The 21,316-nt window shown below is 44.5% G+C and overlaps 2 protein-coding genes and 1 pseudogene across 5 annotated transcripts in view; 1 reads left to right on the top strand and 2 right to left on the bottom strand.

Annotated features, from left to right (window-relative positions):
• Nucleotides 1–14,695, top strand: part of topbp1 (DNA topoisomerase II binding protein 1) — a 98,889-nt gene extending 84,194 nt beyond the window's left edge. For 2 of the 3 annotated variants that reach the window (XM_072509971.1, XM_072509970.1), the window contains one exon: nt 14,233–14,695. In XM_072509971.1, coding sequence (XP_072366072.1) covers nt 14,233–14,346 — 114 coding nt within the window. In that variant the 3' untranslated portion in view covers nt 14,347–14,695. Of the gene's footprint in view, nt 1–11,692; nt 11,866–14,232 lie in introns of all 3 variants that reach the window. The other variant, XR_011947884.1, reaches the window with a different exon arrangement.
• Nucleotides 2,502–11,660, bottom strand: LOC140425661 (large ribosomal subunit protein eL13 pseudogene; annotated as a pseudogene).
• A 2,074-nt stretch (nt 14,696–16,769) lies between the features above and the next one.
• Nucleotides 16,770–21,316, bottom strand: part of cdv3 (carnitine deficiency-associated gene expressed in ventricle 3) — a 41,858-nt gene continuing 37,311 nt past the window's right edge. For both annotated transcript variants that reach the window (XM_072509974.1, XM_072509975.1), the window contains one exon: nt 16,770–16,962. In XM_072509974.1, the coding sequence (XP_072366075.1) occupies nt 16,887–16,962 (76 nt within the window). In that variant the 3' untranslated portion in view covers nt 16,770–16,886. The remainder of the gene's footprint in view (nt 16,963–21,316) is intronic.

Below are 21,316 nucleotides of genomic sequence, written 5' to 3'. Positions count from 1 at the left end.
TTTGGCCCATCAAGCCTGTGCTGGCTCTGATAAAGGTAGCCAATTGGACCACAGCCCTGTAGATTTTCACTTTCAAGTATTTATCCCATTCTCTTTTGAAAGCCATTCTGCAGGCTGCTTTCAGCTCACACTAAAATCTTTCACTTCCTTCCCATATCCAGTGATTCTTTGACAGATGCCTCGGGTTTTATCTCCTCTCCTGTCCCAAGCGTGATGTGCTGTTGCAATGATACATTGAGCTGAAAGTAACTACCTTTCAGGCGGAACATCATAAGTAACTTGATTCTCTCACCTGCTGTCGGGGCAAGCTTATTATTTTTGTCCTTTTAAATTTCAGTCTGATTTGGCAGATTCGAGCTGTTTTCTCATTGCCAAAAGCCAATTGTGGCTGTAAAAAAAAAAATTGTATGTGTGGATTTATAGACCTGTTACAACACTTTGAGAAACAATTCAGCTGATAATAAATATAGAGACACTTGTATAGAGCTTCAAATACGATATTAACTAATTGAGCTTTCAAACGTTACAAAAGACATGGGTGGGTGAATTTTATTTGTCATGGACAATGCTTAATAGACGGTGAGGGAGATTGGATGGGGAAAACGTTAATGCTCTGGAAGACAGCAGTTTTCATCCGATCCACATCATAGCGAATTTCCCAAGTGGGGAAATTCTGGTACTTACGCTTGTCCGGAGACCAGCACCGGGACATCCCTGGAGTTTTGAATGATGGCCTTAGGATTCTGCAGGCTTACCACCCAGATACCTGTGCAATCTGGGCGGAATGACTGAAATGGCACAAGAGATTGCAGAATCTTAATGTACATGAGCAACACCCATAACTACTGAGATCTTTAAGCTAGCTGCACCAGGAGCAGTCCCACCTACAAAACTGGCGACACCAGGGGGTCAGAATGGCCATTTGGGAAGGTTTGTCACATTGTGCGCATTCTCTTGGGTGGACATGCATCTTCTGTCATGTGATCTCAGCCTTCCTGCAGTCAGCAACAATAAACATAGGAATGAGAGAGTAGTCCCTTGAGCCAGTTGTGCCAGTCAATGAAATCATGGCTTATCTGGGTCCTAGCTTCAAATCCCTGACTTTGCCCCATAATCCCACAATACTACCTGATAATTGGGGGGAGGACATGTGTCCTATTAGCTGAGGGACATTGTTACTCATAATGGTATTAAAGATTCCCTTGATCACAGCTTCATAAACAGGCAGGAATTGCACACTTTTAATGTGCAGATAGTGTGTGTCGCCTGTCAGTGCTCCATTCTCGGGTTCATGTCATGAAGCCGTCACCAGGAGAAATTTTGATATTGCCCACATGTTTGGGGAAGGGTAATTGAACTGACGGTTTTTGCTCATTGGCAACAACACCTACCACCTGCTGATATGGTTTATAAGGCCACTTCACAGGCTGAGGCAGGGGTTAGATATGTTACCGAACAGCTTGTGGAGACAGTGACTGTGTTGCTGAAGAGCTGCATCAGGAGTTTGTACAAATCTGGAGGCGTACTTCAGTTTTCCCCCAGAGATTGTGGCCAGGATTCAGTTTTGCCTTGGAACAAGGTATTAGCCTGAAATTACCAGGCGGGAGCTCATCCATGTGAATGTAGTGTAATAGGAACAAGAACCAAGCAGGCTGCTGTTCACAAGGGCTGATAGAACATGGCTTGTTCAGATTTTCACAATGAACCCTACTCCCATAAGCAAGCAGAAAATGATGAACACTGATTATAGCGATTTATTGCGACATTTGAAATTTCGAACTAATGTGAGAAAAATAAACTTTTTTAAAATGTTAGATTACAGATTGTAGCTAAGTGTTTTATGTTACATTTGCAACAGAAAATGCTGAACTTCTTTTGATAATTGTGTTTAAACTTTCAAACAGAAAGAGTGGGAAGATTTATTCAGAAAATTAAACCTGGAACTGATACAAAAAATATTTGAAAATTGTAAGCATTAAGAAAGTGCAAATGTTAAATTTAAATAATCATTCAAGTGTTGGAATATGTTCAAAGATTGTTCTCTTGCAATGTTGCAGCATATGTAGTCTGCAGATTCTGACACAAGGCCAGCATGCTGTCCTTGATGAAGCTCGGAGACCTCCTTCCACTCTGCTCCTTCAGCCATTCTCTGTTGTAGCTACCACTCTGTGTCTGCTTTCTGGCTAATCTCACCAGGCATGTCCTCCACTCAAAATCTTCCCACTGAGTGCTACTAATGGCAGATGCCGAACATGCATTGCAGCCCAGAATCACACTGGGAGAACGGTCCGCGCTGGTGCCAAACTGCTGAGTCTTCGGATGACTTCATAGAATCATAGATCTTTAGAATCTTGATCAGTGCCTTTTTTACAACTACTGTTACAATCACAAATACATTACGCTGATTCCTGGAAAAGTTGAAGTTCAAGCTTTTTGCCAATTTTCCTTTTCTTTTTAAGAAGTATCAATTATTTATTGAATAGTTGCAGATAGTTTATATTTTATTTCTCTTCCTCAAGATCCTACTCTGCTGCTTCCTTTGCTCTTTTAGCAGGGATTCTTAGCAAATGTGCATTTGCACGGGCCAGACAGAGGCTTGCTTGCAAAGGCCTAAAAATTCTTCACATCCTGAGACCACCCGGGCCCCTTCTCTTTTGTATATATTATTGACTGGCATGACGGGTCCAGTTAGCTGGGTTGTCACCTTAATTTCTTCAGCAGAAGAATCTGTCTTCTTAGCCACTTAAGCCTTTCTTGGGAAGATGATTCACTTGGAACGATAGTTGGAGATTACACTGAATAGATTCAGTTGACTTGTTGCAGAATCTGTGATCAACAGAAATGCCAATAGTACGTGCCACCCTCCTGTTAATGCCTGCTGCCTTTAGCTCCTCTAGGCTGAAACCTCGCCCGGCACATATTTTAGTGCGATATCTGACAGTAGGACACCTATCAAACAGGTCAAAGGGGGCCAGCAACTGGCCGTGGAACCATGTAACGTGCTTTAGCCAACGGAAGGAAAAGCTTTGCCGATGATTTTACACGGAAACTTGAGCATATAACTCAAAGAACAAAGAAAATTACAGCACAGGAACAGGCCCTTTGGCCCTCCCAGCCTGCGCCGATCCAGATCCTTTATCTAAACCTGTCACCTATTTTCCAAGGATCTACTTCCCTCTGTTCCCCGCCCGTTCATATATCTGTTTAGATGCATCTTAAATTATGCTATTGTGCCCGCCTCTACCACCTCCGCTGGCAAAGCGTTCCAGGCACCCACCACCCTCTGCGTTAAAAACTTTCCACGCACATCTCCCTTAAACTTTCCCCCTCTCAGCTTGAAATCGTGACCCCTTGTAATTGACACCCCCACTCTTGGAAAAAGCTTGTTGCTATCCACCCTGTCCATACCTCCTAATTTTGTAGACCTCAATCAGGTCCCCCTCAACCTCCGTCTTTCCAACGAAAACAATCCTAATCTACTCAACCTTTCTTCATAGCTAGCACCCTCCATACCAGGCAACATCCTGGTGAACCTCCTCTGCACCCTCTCCAAAGCATCCACATCCTTCTGGTAATGTGGCGACCAGAACTGCACGCAGTATTCCAAATGTGGCCTAACCAAAGTCCTATACAACTGTAACATGACCTGTCGACTCTTGTACACAATACCCTGTCCGATGAAGGCAAGCATGCTGTATGCCTTCTTGACCACTCTATCGACCTGCATTACCACCTTCAGGGTACAATGGATCTGAATTCCCAGATCTCTCGGTACATTAATTTTCCCCAGGACTCTTCCATTGACCGTATAGTCCGCTCTTGAATTAGATCTTCCAAAATGCATCACCTCGCATTTGCGTGGATTAAACGCCATCTGCCATTTCTCTGCCCACCTCTCCAATCTATTTATATTTTGCTGTATTCTCTGACAGTCCTCCTCGCTATCTGCAACTCCACCAATCTTAGTATCATCTGCAAACATGCTAATCAGACCACCTATACCTTCGTCCAGATCATTTATGTATATCACAAACAACAGTGGTCCGAGCACAGATCCCTGTGGAACACCACTAGTCACCTTTCTCCATTTTGAGACACTCCCTTCCACCACTACTCTCTGTCTCCTGTTGCTCAGCCAGTTCTTTATCCATCTAGCTAGTACACCCTGAACCCCATACGACTTCACTTTTTCCATTAACCTGCCATGGGAAACTTTATCAAACGCCTTACTGAAGTCCATGTATATGACATCTACAGCCCTTCCCTCATCAATTAACATTGTCACTTCCTCAAAGAATTCTATTGGGTTTGTAAGACACGACCGTCCCTGCACAACACAAGTCTATTTTCTTCCAAATGTGAATAGATCCTATCCCTCAGTATCTTCTCCAACAGTTTGCCTACCACTGATGTCAAGCTCACAGATCTATAATTCCCTGGATTATCCCTGCTACCCTTCTTAAACAAAGGGACAACATTAGCAGTTCTCCAGTCCTCCGGCACCTCACCCGTGCTCAAGGATGCTGCAAAGATATCAGTTAACGCCCCAGCTATTTCGTCCCTCGCTTCCCTCAGTAACCTGGGATAGATCCCATTTGGATCTGGGGACTTGTCCACCTTAATGCCTTTTAGAATACCCAAAACTTCCCCCTTCCTTATGCCGACTTGACCTAGAGTATTTATTTTTTTTTTTTTTTTTTTTTTTTTTTTTTTATAAATGTTTTATTGAAATTTTTTTCCCAAACAACAATTTTTCCCCTCTTACAAAGCAAACGCAACAATAACAATACAGAAATTTTAAACAATACACAAGTAACAAAACCCCTTTATCTTTGACCTAAACTAAACCCCCCCTCCCCCCCCCCCCCGCCTCCCCCTGGGTTGCTGCTGCTGGTCATCTGTCTTCCCTCTAACGTTCCCCTAGGTAGTCGAGAAATGGCTGCCACCGCCTGGTGAACCCTTGAGCCGATCCTCTCAGGGCAAACTTTATCTGCTCCAGTTTAATGAACCCCGCCATATCATTTACCCAGGCCTCCAGTCCGGGGGGTTTTGCCTCCTTCCACATGAGTAGGATCCTGCGCCGGGCTACTAGGGACGCAAAGGCCACAACGTCGGCCTCTTTCGCCTCCTGCACTCCCGACTCTTCCGCAACTCCAAATAGAGCTAACCCCCAGCCTGGTTTGACCCGGGCCTTCACCACCCGCGAAATCACTCCCGTCACTCCCTTCCAATACCCTTCCAGTGCCGGGCATGCCCAAAACATATGTGCGTGGTTTGCCGGGCTCCCGCCACACCTCCCACATTTGTCCTCCACTCCAAAGAACCTGCTCAATCTTGCTCCCGTTATGTGTGCTCTATGTAGCACCTTAAATTGAATCAGGCTAAGCCTGGCGCATGAGGAAGAGGAATTTACCCTGCTTAGGGCATCAGCCCACATACCCTCCTCTATCTCCTCCCCTAGTTCTTCTTCCCACTTTCCTTTTAGTTCGCCCACCGACTCCTCCCCCTCTTCCCTCATCTCTCGGTAAATCTCTGACACCTTGCCCTCTCCGACCCACACCCCTGAAAGCACCCTGTCCTGTATCCCCTGTGTCGGGAGCAATGGAAATTCCCTCACCTGTTGTCTAGTAAATGCCCTCACCTGCATATATCTCAAGAAATTTCCCCGGGGCAACTTATACTTTTCCTCCAATGCTCCCAAGCTCGCAAAAGTCCCATCTATAAATAAATCTCCCACCCTCCTAATTCCCAACTGGAACCAGCTCTGAAATCCTCCATCCATTCTTCCTGGGGCGAACCTATGGTTGTTCCTGATTGGGGACCCCACCAGGGCTCCCCGCACCCCTCTCTGTCGCCTCCACTGTCCCCAGATATTCAATGTTGCCGCCACCACCGGGTTCGTGGTAAACTTTTTAGGTGAGATCGGTAGCGGCGCCGTCACCAGCGCCTCTAAACTCGTCCCTTTACAGGACTTTCTCTCCAGTCTTTCCCACGCCGCTCCCTCACCCTCCATCATCCATTTACGTATCATTGCCACATTGGCGGCCCAATAGTAATCGCCCAAGTTCGGTAGTGCCAATCCTCCTCTGTCCCTACTACGCTGAAGGAACCCCCTCCTTACTCTCGGAACTTTCCCTGCCCACACGAAGCTCGTGATGCTCCTGTCTATTTTATTAAAAAAGGTCTTAGTGATTAGTATAGGGAGACATTGAAATACAAATAAGAACCTCGGGAGGACCATCATCTTAATTGCTTGCACCCTGCCCGCCAGCGATAGAGGCTGCATGTCCCACCTCTTGAAGTCCTCCTCCATTTGTTCTACCAACCGTGTCAGATTAAGTCTGTGCAAGGTTCCCCAGCTCCTAGCGATCTGAATCCCCAGGTATCGGAAGTTTCTTTCCACTTTCCTTAGAGGCAAGCCTTCTATCTCTCTACTCTGGTCCCCTGGATGTATCACAAATAATTCACTCTTCCCCATGTTTAGCCTATACCCCGAGAAATCCCCGAACCCCCTCAAAATTCGCATAACCTCTATCATTCCCCCCGCTGGGTCCGACACGTATAACAATAGGTCATCCGCATATAACGAGACTCTGTGTTCTTCTCCCCCTCTAATCACCCCTCTCCATTTCCTGGAGTCTCTCAACGCCATGGCCAGAGGTTCAATTGCCAACGCGAACAACAATGGAGACAGCGGGCATCCCTGTCTTGTTCCCCTATATAGTCGGAAATACTCCGATCTATGTCGACCTGTAACTACGCTTGCCGTTGGAGCCCCATAAAGAAGTCTAACCCAGCTAATAAACCCGTTCCCAAACCCAAACCTCCTTAACACTTCCCATAAATACTCCCACTCCACCCTATCAAATGCCTTCTCTGCGTCCATTGCCGCCACTATCTCTGCCTCCCCCTCCACTGGGGGCATCATTATCACCCCTAATAGTCGTCGCACGTTAACATTCAGTTGTCTCCCTTTTACGAACCCTGTCTGGTCTTCGTGCACCACCCCCGGGACACAGTCCTCTATCCTCGATGCCAGTACCTTTGCCAACAATTTGGCGTCCACGTTCAACAATGAAATGGGTCTATAGGACCCGCACTGCAACGGATCTTTATCCCTCTTCAAAATTAACGATATCGTCGCCTCCGACATCGTCGGGGGTAGAGTCCCCCCTTTCCTGGCCTCATTGAACGTCCTCACCATCAACGGGGCCAACAAGTCCACATATTTTCTGTAATACTCCACCGGGAACCCGTCTGGTCCTGGGGCCTTCCCTGCTTGCATGCTTCCCAGTCCCTTAATAACCTCGTCCACCCCAATCGGTGCCCCCAGGCCTACCACCCCCCGCTCCTCCACTTTCGGGAACCTCAATTGGTCCAGGAACTGCCGCATCCCCTCCTCTCCCTCTGGGGGTTGAGACCTATACAGTTCCTCATAGAAGGTCTTGAACACCTCATTTATCTTTCCTGCCCTTCGCACCGTGTCTCCCCTTTCGTCTCTAATTCCTCCTATTTCCCTCGCTGCTGCCCTCTTTCGCAATTGATGAGCCAACAGGCGACTCGCCTTTTCCCCATATTCATACCTCCTCCCCTGTGCCTTCCTCCACAGTACCTCCGCCTTTCTGGTGGTCAGAAGGTCAAATTCCGTCTGGAGTCGTCTCCTCTCCCTGTACAATTCCTCCTCCGGGGTCTCTGCAAATTCCCTATCCACCCTTAAAATCTCCCCCAGTAATCTTTCCCTTTCCTTGGCCTCTGTTTTCCTTTTGTGGGCCCCAATGGAGATCAGCTCTCCTCTGACCACCGCTTTTAGTGCTTCCCATACCACTCCCACAGGGACCTCGCCGTCGTCATTGACCTCCAGGTATCTCTCAATACACCCCCGCACTCTTGCACACACTCCCTCATCCGCCATCAGTCCCACATCTAATCGCCAGAGTGTTCTCTGCTCCCTTTCCTCTCCTAATTCCAGGTCCACCCAATGTGGGGCATGATCCGAAACCGCTATGGCTGAGTACTCAGCTTCTTCCACCCTAGAGATCAACGACCTTCCCAAAACAAAAAAATCTATCCGGGAGTACACTTTATGGACATGGGAGAAGAAGGAATACTCCCTAGCCCTAGGTCTAAGAAATCGCCATGGATCCACTCCCCCCATTTGGTCCATAAACCCCTTAAGTACCTTGGCCGCTGCCGGCCTTCTTCCGGTCCTTGAGCTGGATCTATCTAGCCCCGGGTCCAGCACCGTATTAAAGTCCCCTCCTAAAATCAAGTTTCCTACCTCCAGGTCCGGTATACGCCCCAGCATCCGTCTCATAAATCCCGCATCGTCCCAGTTTGGGGCATACACGTTAACCAACACGACCTCCATTCCCTCCAGCCTGCCACTCACCATTACATATCTACCTCCGCTATCTGCTACGATGTTCTTTGCTTCAAATGCGACCTGTTTCCCCACCAAAATGGCCACCCCTCTATTCTTTGCGTCCAGTCCTGAGTGGAACACCTGTCCCACCCATCCTTTCCTTAGCCTAACTTGGTCCGCCACCTTTAGGTGCGTCTCTTGGAGCATAACCACGTCTGCCCTTAGTCCTTTCAAATGCGCGAGCACTCGGGCCCTTTTTATCGGTCCGTTCAGGCCTCTCACGTTCCACGTGATCAGCCTCACTAGGGGGCTACCTGCCCCCCTCCCGTGTCGACTAGCCATTACCTTCTCTAGGCCAGTCCCATATCCCGCCTCCGCGCTCCCGCTCGCTCCCCCAGCGTGACCTAGAGTATTTAAACATCCATCCTTCGCCTCAACATCCGTCATGTCCCTCTCCTTGGTGAATACCGATGCAAAGTACTCATTAAGAATCTCACCCATTTCCTCTGACTCCACGCATAAATTCCCTCTTTTATCTTTGAGTGGGCCAATCCTTTCTCTAGTTACCCTCTTGCTCCTTATATACGAATAAAAGGCTTTGGGATTTTCCTTAACCTTGTTAGCCAAAGATATTTCATGACCCCTTTTAGCCCTCTTTATTGCGCGTTTGAGATTTGTCATACTTTCCTGATATTCCTCCAAAGCTTCATCAGATTTAAGTCGCCTAGATCTTATGTATGCTTCCTTTTTCATCTTAGCTAGTCTCTCAATTCCACCCATCATCCATGGTTCCCTAATCTTGCCATTTCTACCCCTCATTTTCACAGGGACATGTCGGTCCTGCACTCTAATCAACCTTTCCTTAAAAGACTCCCACATTTCAAATGTGGATTTGCCCTTAAAGAGCTGCTCCCAATCCACATTCCCTAGCTCCTGCCGAAGTTTGTTATACTTGGCCATTCCCCAATTTAGCACTCTTTCTTTAGGACCACTCTCGTCCTTGTCCATGAGTATTCTAAAACTTACAGAATTGTGATCGCTATTCCCAAAGTAATCACCGACTGAAACTTCAACCACCTGGCCGGGATCATTCCCCAATACCAGGTCCAATATGGCCCCTTCCCGAGTCGGACTATTTACATACTGCTCTAAAAAACTCTCCTGGGTGCTCCTTACAAATTCTGCTCCATCTACGCCTCCAACACTACATGAGTCCCATTCAATGATGGGGAAGTTAAAATCTCCCATCACGACCACCCTATTGCTCCTACATTTTTCTATAATCTGTCTACATATTTGTACCTCTACTTCACGCTCGCTTTTGGGAGGCCTGTAGTAAAGTCCCAACAATGTTACTGCACCCTTCCTATTTCTTAGCTCTACCCATATTGCCTCAGTGCTTGAATCCTCCATCGTGCCCTCCTTAATCATAGCTGTGGTATCATCTCTGACCAATAATGCAACTCCTCCACCCCTTTTACCTCCCTCTCTATCCCTCCTGAAGCATCTATACCCTGGGATATTTAGTTGCCAATCTTGCCCTTCCCTTAACCAAGTCTCCGTAATACCAATAACATCATATTCCCAGGTACTAATCCAAGCCCTCAATTCATCTGCCTTACCTGCTACACTTCTCGCATTAAAACAAATGCACCTCAGACCACCTATCCCTTTGCGTTCATCATCTCTCCCCTGTCTACTCTTCCCTTTAGTCACATTGAGTTTATTATCTAGTACCTTATTGGCTTTAGTTACTGCCCCTTTACTGATCTCTAACTTCCTAATCTGGTTCCCATCCCCCTGCCACATTAGTTTAAAGCCTCCCCAACAGTGTTAGCAAAAGCACCCCCTAGGACATTGGTTCCAGTCCTGCCCAGGTGTAGACCATCCGATTTGTAATGGTCCCACCGCCCCCAGAACCATTTCCAATGTCCCAAAAATCTGAACCCCTCCCTCCTGCACCATCTCTCAAGCCACGTATTCATTCTGACTATTCTTGAATTTCTACTCTGACTGTCTCATAGCACTGGTAGCAATCCTGAGATTACATCCTTTGAGGTCCTACTTTTTAACTTTTCTCCTAACTCCCTAAATTCTGATTGTAGGACCTCAACCCGTTTTTTACCTATATCGTTGGTGCCTATGTGCATCATGACAACTGGCTGTTCACCCTTCCCCTTCAGTATGTCCTGCAGCCGATCTGAGACATTCCTGACCCGTGCACCCGGGAGGCAACATACCATTCGGGAGTCTCGTTTTCGACCACAGAAACGCCTGTCTACTCCCCTTACGATTGAATCCCCAATGACTATAGCCCTGCCAGTCTTTTTCCCGCCCTTCTGTGCAGCAGAGCCAGCCACGGTGCCATGAGGCTGGTTACTACTGCCTTCCCCTGGTGAGTCATCTCCCCCAACAGTATCCAAAACGGTATACCTGTTTTGGAGGGAGATGACTGCAGGGGACACCTGCACTGCCTTCCTGCTCTTTCTCTGCCTTTTGGTCACCCAACCCTGTCTCCCTCACCAATCCTAATCTGCGGTGTGAACAACTCGGAGCAGTGACCAGCGAGTTTTGGTCACCTTTTCCCCGTTGGACCTGGAATAGAAATTTGTGTGATTTGGATCACATTTGCCTATATGCAAGTCTTGAATGAATGCCTATTTTCCTGTTCATCGCAGGTGCAGAGACCTTGCACATACAGCGTCTGTTTGGCACTTGACACAATCGTGGCCCGCAGAAGAAAACCACTCGGCCCATCGTGATTGAAATGGCTCTTTAAAAGGGTCCATTTGTCCGCCCATTCCCCAAGGCCGCACAAATTCCTCCTTTTCCAAGTATATATCCTATTTCCTTTTGAAAGTTACTATTGAATCTGCTTCCACCATCCTTTTGGGGTGTGCATTTCAGAACTAGCGACTTTTATATGTATTCATTTTAATCCTCGTTTTTCCCCCTTGAATCTATTGCCAGAGGAAAAGAAATTCCGCTCTCAGACCTTAGCACAGCCATAAAGTGACAGCAGTATTGGGGGTAACACTTATGGTGGTGTTTTAAAACTAGTTGCTGTTCCAAATATATTGCAGTTGGCAGGTCTGTTTGGATTATTCAGCACTGCACAGAAATATATCTGAAGGTCTCGGTAAAGTAGCATTCTAGCAAAGATCATTTTAATTTCTTGTGATCTCAGTTTTATTGATACCTGATGGCTTTCTGTTAATTAGAAGTTAATAACATAACTTCGTGCCATTTTGGGTGATTTAATTGTAAGAGTCCTACCTTTTATTTCCTTTGTTTCCATTATATTTTCTTTTATTATTTTTTTGTCTGTAGACCCATATTCGGAATATACATTTAAACAGAGGACTCTAGCTGAAGCAGCCTGCTCATCAGGACATTGTGTTCCATGTTTGTATTTTGGAGAGGGGAAACAGACTCGCCGGCACCGAGTGAATCTTAGGGACCAGCTTTGGAGGAAGTTGGTTTGTTTGGTTGGCTGGAAACCGGTAGGTTGGCCAGGAACCGTGTTCTGCCCAACACCAGGTCAGATTGGTTCCTGTGTGATGTCTTTTGAGAGAACTTGGCAGAAGTGTTTAGAGCTTGGAAGTGAAAGGAATGCTGTCTCTGTCTCTTGCTCTCTCTGTGCTGAAGTAAAGAACTGCTTTATTGTTGTAAAATCAGTGTTGCCATAAACCTGAAATAATGCAGAATCTACAGAGAAAGTAGACAACCTTTCCTGATGTCTGAGTCTGCAGTGAAACCGTCTTGAGCCTAGAAGGAAGAAGTACCGAAACGAAAGCTGAAGCACAGAAACGCACTAACCTTGAGGCCACCCCAGTGCCTCAAAGATCCCTTTTCCTTTTATTTTCATTTATTTACGTTACCACTCAACCTCCCTTTTCCTTCTGTTGTTTGTGTGTGTGTATGTGTGGAGAGTGGTGGTAGTTAGAAGGGGGGTGGGGGGGTATTATTTTTTTAAATAAATTTAGAGTAGTTGTTTTAACCCCAGCACTATTCTTAGAATTCCCCCTATACCAAAAAAGGGTCAAGGTATTCTAAATGGTGAGAACAGGGATTCTGACTCCTATGCAGACTTGGGTGGGTGCTATTCGAGTCAAACTAGTGTTTCAAGTTATCCCCGGCATAACCCATATCTTCATAGAAGAATTCTATTTACTTACCACACTGGTCCGGCTTTCTAAAGTAAAGAAAGTAAACTTTCTAAAGATAATAACCACTCTTTCAGGTTAGCAATTTAAACCTAACTTTATTTTCAAGTTTAAAAAGGTAAAAACTACTTTTACAGAAAGGTTAAAAAAGATCTTTTCTTGTTCGGACCAGTTGTAGACTTTCAAGTCTCTCTTGACAATCAGTTTTCTTTAACTTTTGGTCTTCTGTTCGCTTCTCTGGGCTGCTCGGTCTTCAGATGCTGCTTGTCCCATCACCGAGGAAGAAGTGTCTCTCTGCTCACTTTTCAGAGTTTTTATAGCAATTTTTGCAGCCTGACTTTTACAAATGACACCCTTCTGGTATTTGCGCCCAACAGTTGAAGGTTAGTTTCTTATCGGTTAGAAGTGTGGCTCCTTTGCAACAGCACGACTTCATTCCACCAGCTCGCCGTTACTTACTTTGAACTTGCTCGCTTTGCTTGACAGGTAATAAATTTGTCTGTGTCTCTGTCAGTATTCTTTCAGATATATGTCTTTTCTTAATGATTTTTCAGACTCAACCCGGATCATCTTTGGCTTAGACTAATGTCATGTTCAGGTTACCCCCTTCGACTCTATCCTTATCTGGCTCGGCCATTTTCTAAAAGCTTTTAACGTCAAAATGGTGTATGTCATAGTGTAACCTTGTCACCTTCTAGTTTTCTTTATTTGTAAATCAGTTGTCTCATCTTATTACTGGTGTCAGCAAGTTTTCACACTTAACAGTCGTCCCTTATTTTAAACTTTAGATTCTGGCTGTTTTTCTTAATTGTTCAATAAAATAATTCATTGCTTAAAGAATTGTGAAATACTGTTCCCTTTCATATAACTTAAGAATTTAAGTCGATCAAATTACTTTTTTAACTTGTAAATCAGAATGAATTGTTCCTATCTGCTTTCCTCCCCGTCTGTGAGGCTGTCTGCTTTTCAAACAGGCTGCTGCTGTTAACACTTTGTGGGACTTCTCCTTTTCATTAAAAGTCTCAGGCATTCTCAGTGTTACTTTCATGTTTCAAATGTCATATTCTTCCGATTTTCCATTACAGTATCCAGTTATTTTTTTTATTCCAATTAAGGGGCAATTTAGCGTACCAATCCGCCTATCCTGCACATTTTTTTTGGTTGTGGGGATGAGACCCACGCAGACACGGGGAGAATGCCAACTCCACACGGACAGTGACCTGGGGCCAGAATTGAACCCGGGTCCTCGGTGCCGTGAGGTGGCAGTGCTAACCACTGCACCATCATGCCACCCTGGGAAGGTGTGTCAGATAATCAGTTGTATCTTTTGCCTATTTAATTGTAATACTGTACATAATGAAAGGTTACTTGTGTTTAAATTTTACAAACCTGATGACTGTAGTTTATTGGGCTCAGCCAAGGTCCTCGGGTATTTTAAAATAACATCTAATTTCACTTGTGTTGTGACTCCGGGTCAAGTGGGGCTGAAACTGACCGCACAGTAGCCCAAGGTGTTGGGACATAACCTTGTATTTGGATATTAATAATTGTAGTACAGCATTTCATCTCAAAACCAGTCGCACAGGTTGAATAAGTTCCATGCCAGCTGGAAGGAAGTTATTGAGTACTGTTATTCTGATTATTAATGTGGGGACACAGTCTAAAATGTCCATTTATTATACTTTTTCCCCCCCTTTTTTTCAGGAGCATCCTCCTCCGGTTGAGAATTACTACCTTATTGACGAGTCTGGGATGGGAACTCGCAAACGGAAATCATCCGAAGATAATTCCGATCCAAGAAAGTGTAGAAAGAATTGAGGTTTCTTCCAGTCTGTACTTCCCTTTTCTGACAACTTACCACTAATATTGCTCAGTCACAAGAAATTACTGTCCGAAAAAGGATAGGACTTTGTGTTCCCACATTTAGATGCTGTGGTAAATTCAATATATTTGTCAATAGGTGTTTTGATACTAAATAACGTCAGATTTATAAAATCAGGCATCTTCTTTTCAGCACCGTAAGGTGCGTGTGGGCCAATTAAAATATAAAACACAAAAAATCTACCTTTAAAGTTGTCAAACCTCATGGGCTTTCCATAAAAGCAGAAGATAAATAGTCATCTACCTTTGTCAATTGCATTTTAAATAAATATATTTGCCTAGAAAACCTTGGTCTCAGACTGAATATGTTTTGCAGGATCGATTTCCCCTTCATTTTTGTACTGTAAATCTCCTCTTCTCCAAGTCGTCTCGCTCCAGCTAAACCGTGATCCTACCACCAGCAACAATCATGACTCCTCTATGACCCCTATATTCCAATCAGCTTTTCTAGTTCGAGGCTGTCTATAGGGTGACAGGTGCACTCCCCTCCCGACATGGCTCGTAACTCGAGTCAATCACAGCAGGAACAGTGAGATAAGACACATCATTGGGCAAAGTCGGCATCCTCAAATTATGCTTCCACTGCCTTGACCATTCAGGGATGCCTCCTGCACTGCTCGGCCCAGTGGGTTTCTCAATGTGTGATCTTCTGCTGCATATTCCACAACCTTGCTGTAATGAGAGACCAGCCCATACCACTACCTACAAATGATCAACTGTAGGAGTTCCATGAATGTTTTAATATGTTGAAGGCACTATATAAATGCATATTGTTGAGGAAGGTAGGTAGCAACCCAGAAAGCCTTTCTTTCAGGCTCTTAAGATCAACACACCGAGGAGCACTTCCATTAATCTTGACTGCACTTCCCCATTCACCAGCAGTCCCACATATCTTTCCTCTCTGCATAACCATCATCTTTCTGTCAACGCTTATTGATATCTCCCTCACTTGAACGCAGACATAGATCCAAAGGTAAATACAAAATCACATCAAAATTTAGCAAATAAATCATTGAATAATGCTCAACAAAATCACTCGTGCATCCCCTTGCTGCTTGCCTTTTACGGTCCTATCCCTATCCTGCAAGTCATATAAGCTGGCTCCCAAGTCTCTGAAGCTTGGGAGGTGGAAGGCTGCAGAGCTTCAGTTAATGGGACTGCAGGTGGCTTTGGAAGATGGGCGGCTGCAGTCTAGGCTTTCTGGCTGATGGACAACTACCATGGGCAGAATGGCAGTGGGTTTTTTAAATCACTGCTACACAACGAGCCAGCATTTCTTACTGGCCGTGCTTCATTTGTTTTCACCTTTACGTCAGGAGAGAATGCATGTCCCAATGGACCTCCCCAGCACATTCCTACCACTGGACACTGTCCATCTTTGGCCCCAACCTAGTTCTGTACTGCTCTTGGTGTGGACCAGTCTTGTCCTATGTTTCTAGTCATCCATTTCACATTACACACATACCAATTAACTATTTTCCTTCCCCCTCCTCCCAATGGAATACATACATTTTCACCCTCTTGCATTTTATTAGCACTAGTCCTTTTCCCCCCAACAATTTCTCTTGCTACCTCTTACCTTTACTCCAGACTTTTAGCTATTTAGATTTAGTCTTTCAATTTTTCCTTCACTAATCACGTGCTTTCTGCATGAATATCGCCTTTGGCTATTTGTCCCTTCACTGTGGTGATTTTGTTTACACATTTAGCCTATCCTTTCAGTAGCGCTACATTATCAAATTGAATGAACTGTCTGCCCCTCCTCGTTTTTTTTTTACAAATTTAGATTACCCAATTCATTTTTTCCAAGGGCCAATTTAGCCTGGCCACTCCACCTACCCTTCACATCTTTGGGTTGGGGGGGCAAAACCCACGCAAACACGGGGAGAATGTGCAAACTCCACACGGACAGTGACCCGGAGCCGGGATCGAACCTGGGACCTCAGTACTGTACGGCAGCAGTGCTAACCACTACACCACCGTGCTGCCCCCTCCTCGTTATTTAACTACAGCCCATAGTGGTGGGGTTAAAACAACAGTACTCTAAATTTATTTTTAAAAATAATACCCCCCCCCTTCTAACTACCACCACTCTCCACACATACACACACACAAACAACAGTTTACAGAACTATCCCTCTCCCCAGTAACATTACTGAGCTATCCTATTTCTAAAATATTCCCCCTTCTTTACAAAGCCATGCCACATGCATCACACACTTCTCCAGAACTATCACTTCTCATCGATGAATTAAGTATCTCAAGGACTGAGCTGGATAGCTCTACTGAACTAACTCACAACTCCTGTCCCATTTTACTTCCATAATAAAATAATATCGCAGCAGACTAGACTACAGAAGTTTAATTATTGTAGAACTTTATTGATGACTTATGCTGCATGTAAAATAATTCAATGCATGAATTCATCAGATGCTTTTCACTGCTTGGACAAATATGGTAGCAGTATCATGCTCTCATCAGGTTTTCAACACTGACAGACTGGAATGTAGTAGCTCTGGATCCAAATGCACCTTCCATAGTTTGTAGCAGTGCCTGCAAATATGAGAAAACAATTGTGACTTAGGCAACATACTGAATCATTATAAAAGCAAATTAAATCACCGATAAGGTGGATCGAGGAGAATACGCGTCATATGGAGAGCGTGCAACAGATGGCTCATAATCCAAAAATACATTCACGTTCTGCCAAGAGTGGGAATCGGAGGAGAGAATCTCAAGTCAGAAACAGTGAATGAAAATGGATGGGTTTAAAGATAAGAAAAATGACAACTATATTTTATCAGAATATGTTTAAATATGAATTTGCAAAAAATGTTTTTTTTATTTTCTGCCATCATTCTGAAAGAAAGTTTAAAAACTCCTTAAAGTACCTCACCTGCAAATTGCTAGATGGCGTCTTATTGTGGACCGGATCAAACCATTTCTTAAATTGTCCTAATTTTCCTGCTAGTTTATAATACTGAACTCATTTGAAATGTACAACTATGTTCTATTCTGAGAAGGAACAATAAAAGCCACTTTCAAAGTGTTCGGGGCAGATACATTTAAACCATGTAATTCTTCACTGGCTCCTTAATATACTGCTGGTGTCGGAGGAAAACAGTTTTGGTATTAAACTTCCAGATCGGGGTTTCAGTGTGATTTCTATTCCACTTCATTGTTAATGCTGACAGGTTTTTGTGCTGTCACAATGTACAGATGTTAAAACTGACTGTGGTCATGTTTGGTCGGCACTTCTGAATATTACCTGCCTCCAAACCAGCTTTTCATTCCGTCCTGAATAATATCCACTGAGCCGTTATGTTCCAAGTGAATTTAATGTTTAGAAGCAAACCGGAAAATGTATTTAATGGTTTGATACAGTTCACAAATGCTTTGCAACAAGATAGTTTCAGGTAAGTTGAGATAATTTAAGTGTCTAGTTTTGACATTTGCTCAAGGCTTGGGTTCCCTTCCCTCCCCCACTCCCACAACCCAACATGTTTCACACAAGCATCAGAAGCAACATAAGTGGGAAGACCAACATCAGTCGGATTTATACACCGATGACTTGCGGAGTTGCAAAATAGTTGTCTCCTTTTTATTAATCGGAGTGCATCAACAATAGTTGGAGCATTCATGTGAAACTCTTGAGGTTAGTGTGAATATAGTTTGAAGAGCTTGATCTTCGTGGAGTGAGCAGCAACTAGACTGGCAACGGGAGCAACAGTCTACTTCACTGCAGAGTGTGTTCAGGCCCTGACAGCATGTTTACGTTCCATAGGTTTAGCAATATTGGGAAGCCAAACCCTAAACCCCACCCTAAGCAGACGTTTGCACACTAATTGGGGTGTAGTATGTCTTATTTGCCGCGGGATGTGGCATTTAGAATTAGAGGAGACCTGAGGGTGGGCTAAACAGTACCACTGGTCGACATAAGTGGCTATCAAGTTACATAGAATTTACTGCCAAAAACAGGTCATTTGGCTTAACTTGGCTGTGCATGTTTATGTTCCATATGAGCTAGTTCTCGCCCTTCATTTAACATTGGTATAATCTATTCCTTTCTTTTCTTGTGTGTTTATCAAAATTATGTTTAAATGTTGCAATGCCAGTTGCCTCATTCGACATTCTAGCCAATCTCTGGCTTAAGAACTTTCTCCTAAATTCCCTATTGGATTTATTGGTGACCATCTTATAATTATGGCTCCTAGTTTTAGACTTCCCACAACTGGAAACATTTTCACTGTTGCCCTATCAAACATGATGTTAAAAATAGGAACTGAAGATCTTATAAACCCTTTCATTCACAGGTTCTGCCCCCACCCTCCACCTCAGTTTTTTCTGTTTTAAAAAGCCCAGCCTGTTCAGTCTTTCTTGACAAATTTAGCCCCTCGTTTCTGGTACCATCCTTGTAAATCTTTTTTGCACTTTCTCCAGGGCTTCTATATCCTTGTAGCACAGTGGTTAGCCTGTTGCTTCACAGCTCCAGGGTCCCAAATTCGATTCCCGGCTTGGGTCACTGGCTGTGCGGAGTCTGCACGTTCTACCCGTGTCTGCGTGGGTTTCCTCCGGGCGCTCCGGTTTCCTCCCGCAAGTCCCGAAAGACGTGCTGTTAGGTAATTTGGACATTCTGAATTCTCCCTCTGTGTACCCGAACAGGTGCCGGAATGGGGCGACTAGGGGCTTTTCACAGTAACTTCATTGCAGTGTTAATGTAAGCCTACTTGTGACAATAAAGATTACTACTTTTTTTTTAAATGGAGAGCAGAACTGTGCACAGTACTCAAGTGGGGACTAATCAAGTTTCAATGTGTATCATAACCTCTGCATTTCAATGCTATTTCTGTAATGAATGCCAGTGCTTTATTTGTTTAAATATGATCTTATTATTTGTGTACCTGTGTGCTAGACCTTTACCCCATTTAGAATCTTATTTTCCAAGTTATGGCCTTATGCTTCAAAGAATTTTACAATGTGAGTCAAATGTTGGAGCCCACTGCTGAATGACCTTGATTAATTCATGTTTTTCCAAGAACTTCATTCACTCTGTTAAGTGAACAGCCTGTAATATAAATGCATCACCTCACACCTGTGCCCTATTTTAGTTTGACTATAGGCAGTATGAGCTCTGTCTACCATTTATTTTTTTAAAAAGTCAATGTTCACATTTCCTTCTCGTAGGTCTGTCCTCAAGATTCGGGTATGCTGACGGCTAACATGTTCCAGTTGTAAATGTGACTTTGTAGCAACTGTGCACATGCCGGTCTTCAGCCTGAATCTTCGTACGATAGCATGACAAAGGCCTTGTACTAGTTCAATGTTTTATTTCAACCATGCCCGTTACTCTTCCACCTTTGCAGCGATCCCCAATTCACCCATCAGCACTGTGCTCGATGACCTACATTGGCACCTAGTCCGACAAATTTTAAATTCTCATATTTTCAACCCGCTTCATGGTTTCGCCCCTCTTAACGTCTGGTAATCTCCAGCCCCCAACTGCGTTCTAATTCTGGCCTCCTGCGTATCCCAGTTTTTTCTGTTACTTCACCATCGAGTGCTTCACTTTAGGCTTCCTGGAATGCCCTCCCTAGGCCTCTGCATTCTCTACAGTAAGATGCCCCTTTAAAACATTTGACCAAGTGCTTGATCATCACCTGCCCGAATATCTCCTTATGAGGCTTGATGTACTATTTGGTTTGGTCGTCTGTGAAGTACCTTGGAATGTTTTAAATGCAAATTTGTTGTTGCACTGTGACAGCCTGTATATAAATGTACCAAGCCACCTCCATTCCATTCAATATTTTACAATGTGTGTATTTCCTTTGGCTGTTCTATTTTTTTTATTTTATTTCTCTTCGAAATTCAAAGTGTCCAATTTGTTTCTCTCTTTCCCCCCTCCCCCCCCCCCCCCCCCCCCCTTTAAGGGGCAACTTAGTGTGGCCAATCCACCTAACCTGCACATCTTTGGGTTGTAGGGGAGAAACACACGCAAACACGGGGAGAATGTGCAAACTCCACATGGACAGTGACCTGGGGCCAGGATCGAAACAGGGCCCTCGGCGCTGTGAGGCAGCAGAGCTAACCACTGTGCCACTCTTCCTTTGTCTGTTCTTGTATCCTTTTTAGTTTTACAGTGAACTGCATCTGCCATTTATCCATCCTACTAGTCTGGCTGTATCCTACAGTCTATTATAATCTACATTGCGATTAGGCACATCCTTCAGTGTGAACAAATTTCAATATGGTTCCCTCAACTCCTAAGTTCAGATTTTTGTGTTTGCATTAGGAGCCTGTTGGGTGACAGCTCCAGTGAAACAGCACTCGTCACCCCCCCCCCCCCCAACCATCTCTCTGCTTGCTACATTCTCCATCATTCCTCCTCCTATGATCTTAATTCTCTAATATCGTGCATTAACAAATAGATTTGATTCGTATGGATTTTTAAAACCATCACATTTATTTTGGCTATCCTCTATTGTTCAAAGAATTGTATATTTAAAATAATGTTATTGTTTTTTTTTAAAGAGGCAATTTAGTGTGGCCAATCCACTTACCCTGCACATCTTTTTGGTTGTGAGGGTGAAACCCACGCAAACAAGGGGAGAATGTGCAAACTCCGCACAGACAGTGACCCAGAGCCAGGATCGAACCTGGGACCTCTGCGCCGTGAGGCAGCAGTGCTATCCACTGCGCCACCATGCTGCCTGTTAAATAATGTTATTTATCATAGAATTTACAGTGCAGAAGGAGGCCATTCGGCCCATTGAGTCTGCACCGGCTCTTGGAAAGAGCACCCTACCCAAGGTCCACACCTCCACCCTATCCCCATAACCCAGTAACCCCACCTAACACTTAAGGGCAATTTTAGCATGGCCAATCCACCTAACCGGCACATCTTTAGACT

The sequence above is a fragment of the Scyliorhinus torazame genome, chromosome 6, assembly GCF_047496885.1.
Source record: "Scyliorhinus torazame isolate Kashiwa2021f chromosome 6, sScyTor2.1, whole genome shotgun sequence".
Lineage (NCBI taxonomy): Eukaryota > Metazoa > Chordata > Chondrichthyes > Carcharhiniformes > Scyliorhinidae > Scyliorhinus > Scyliorhinus torazame.
This window is presented reverse-complemented; position numbering and strand designations above follow the sequence as displayed.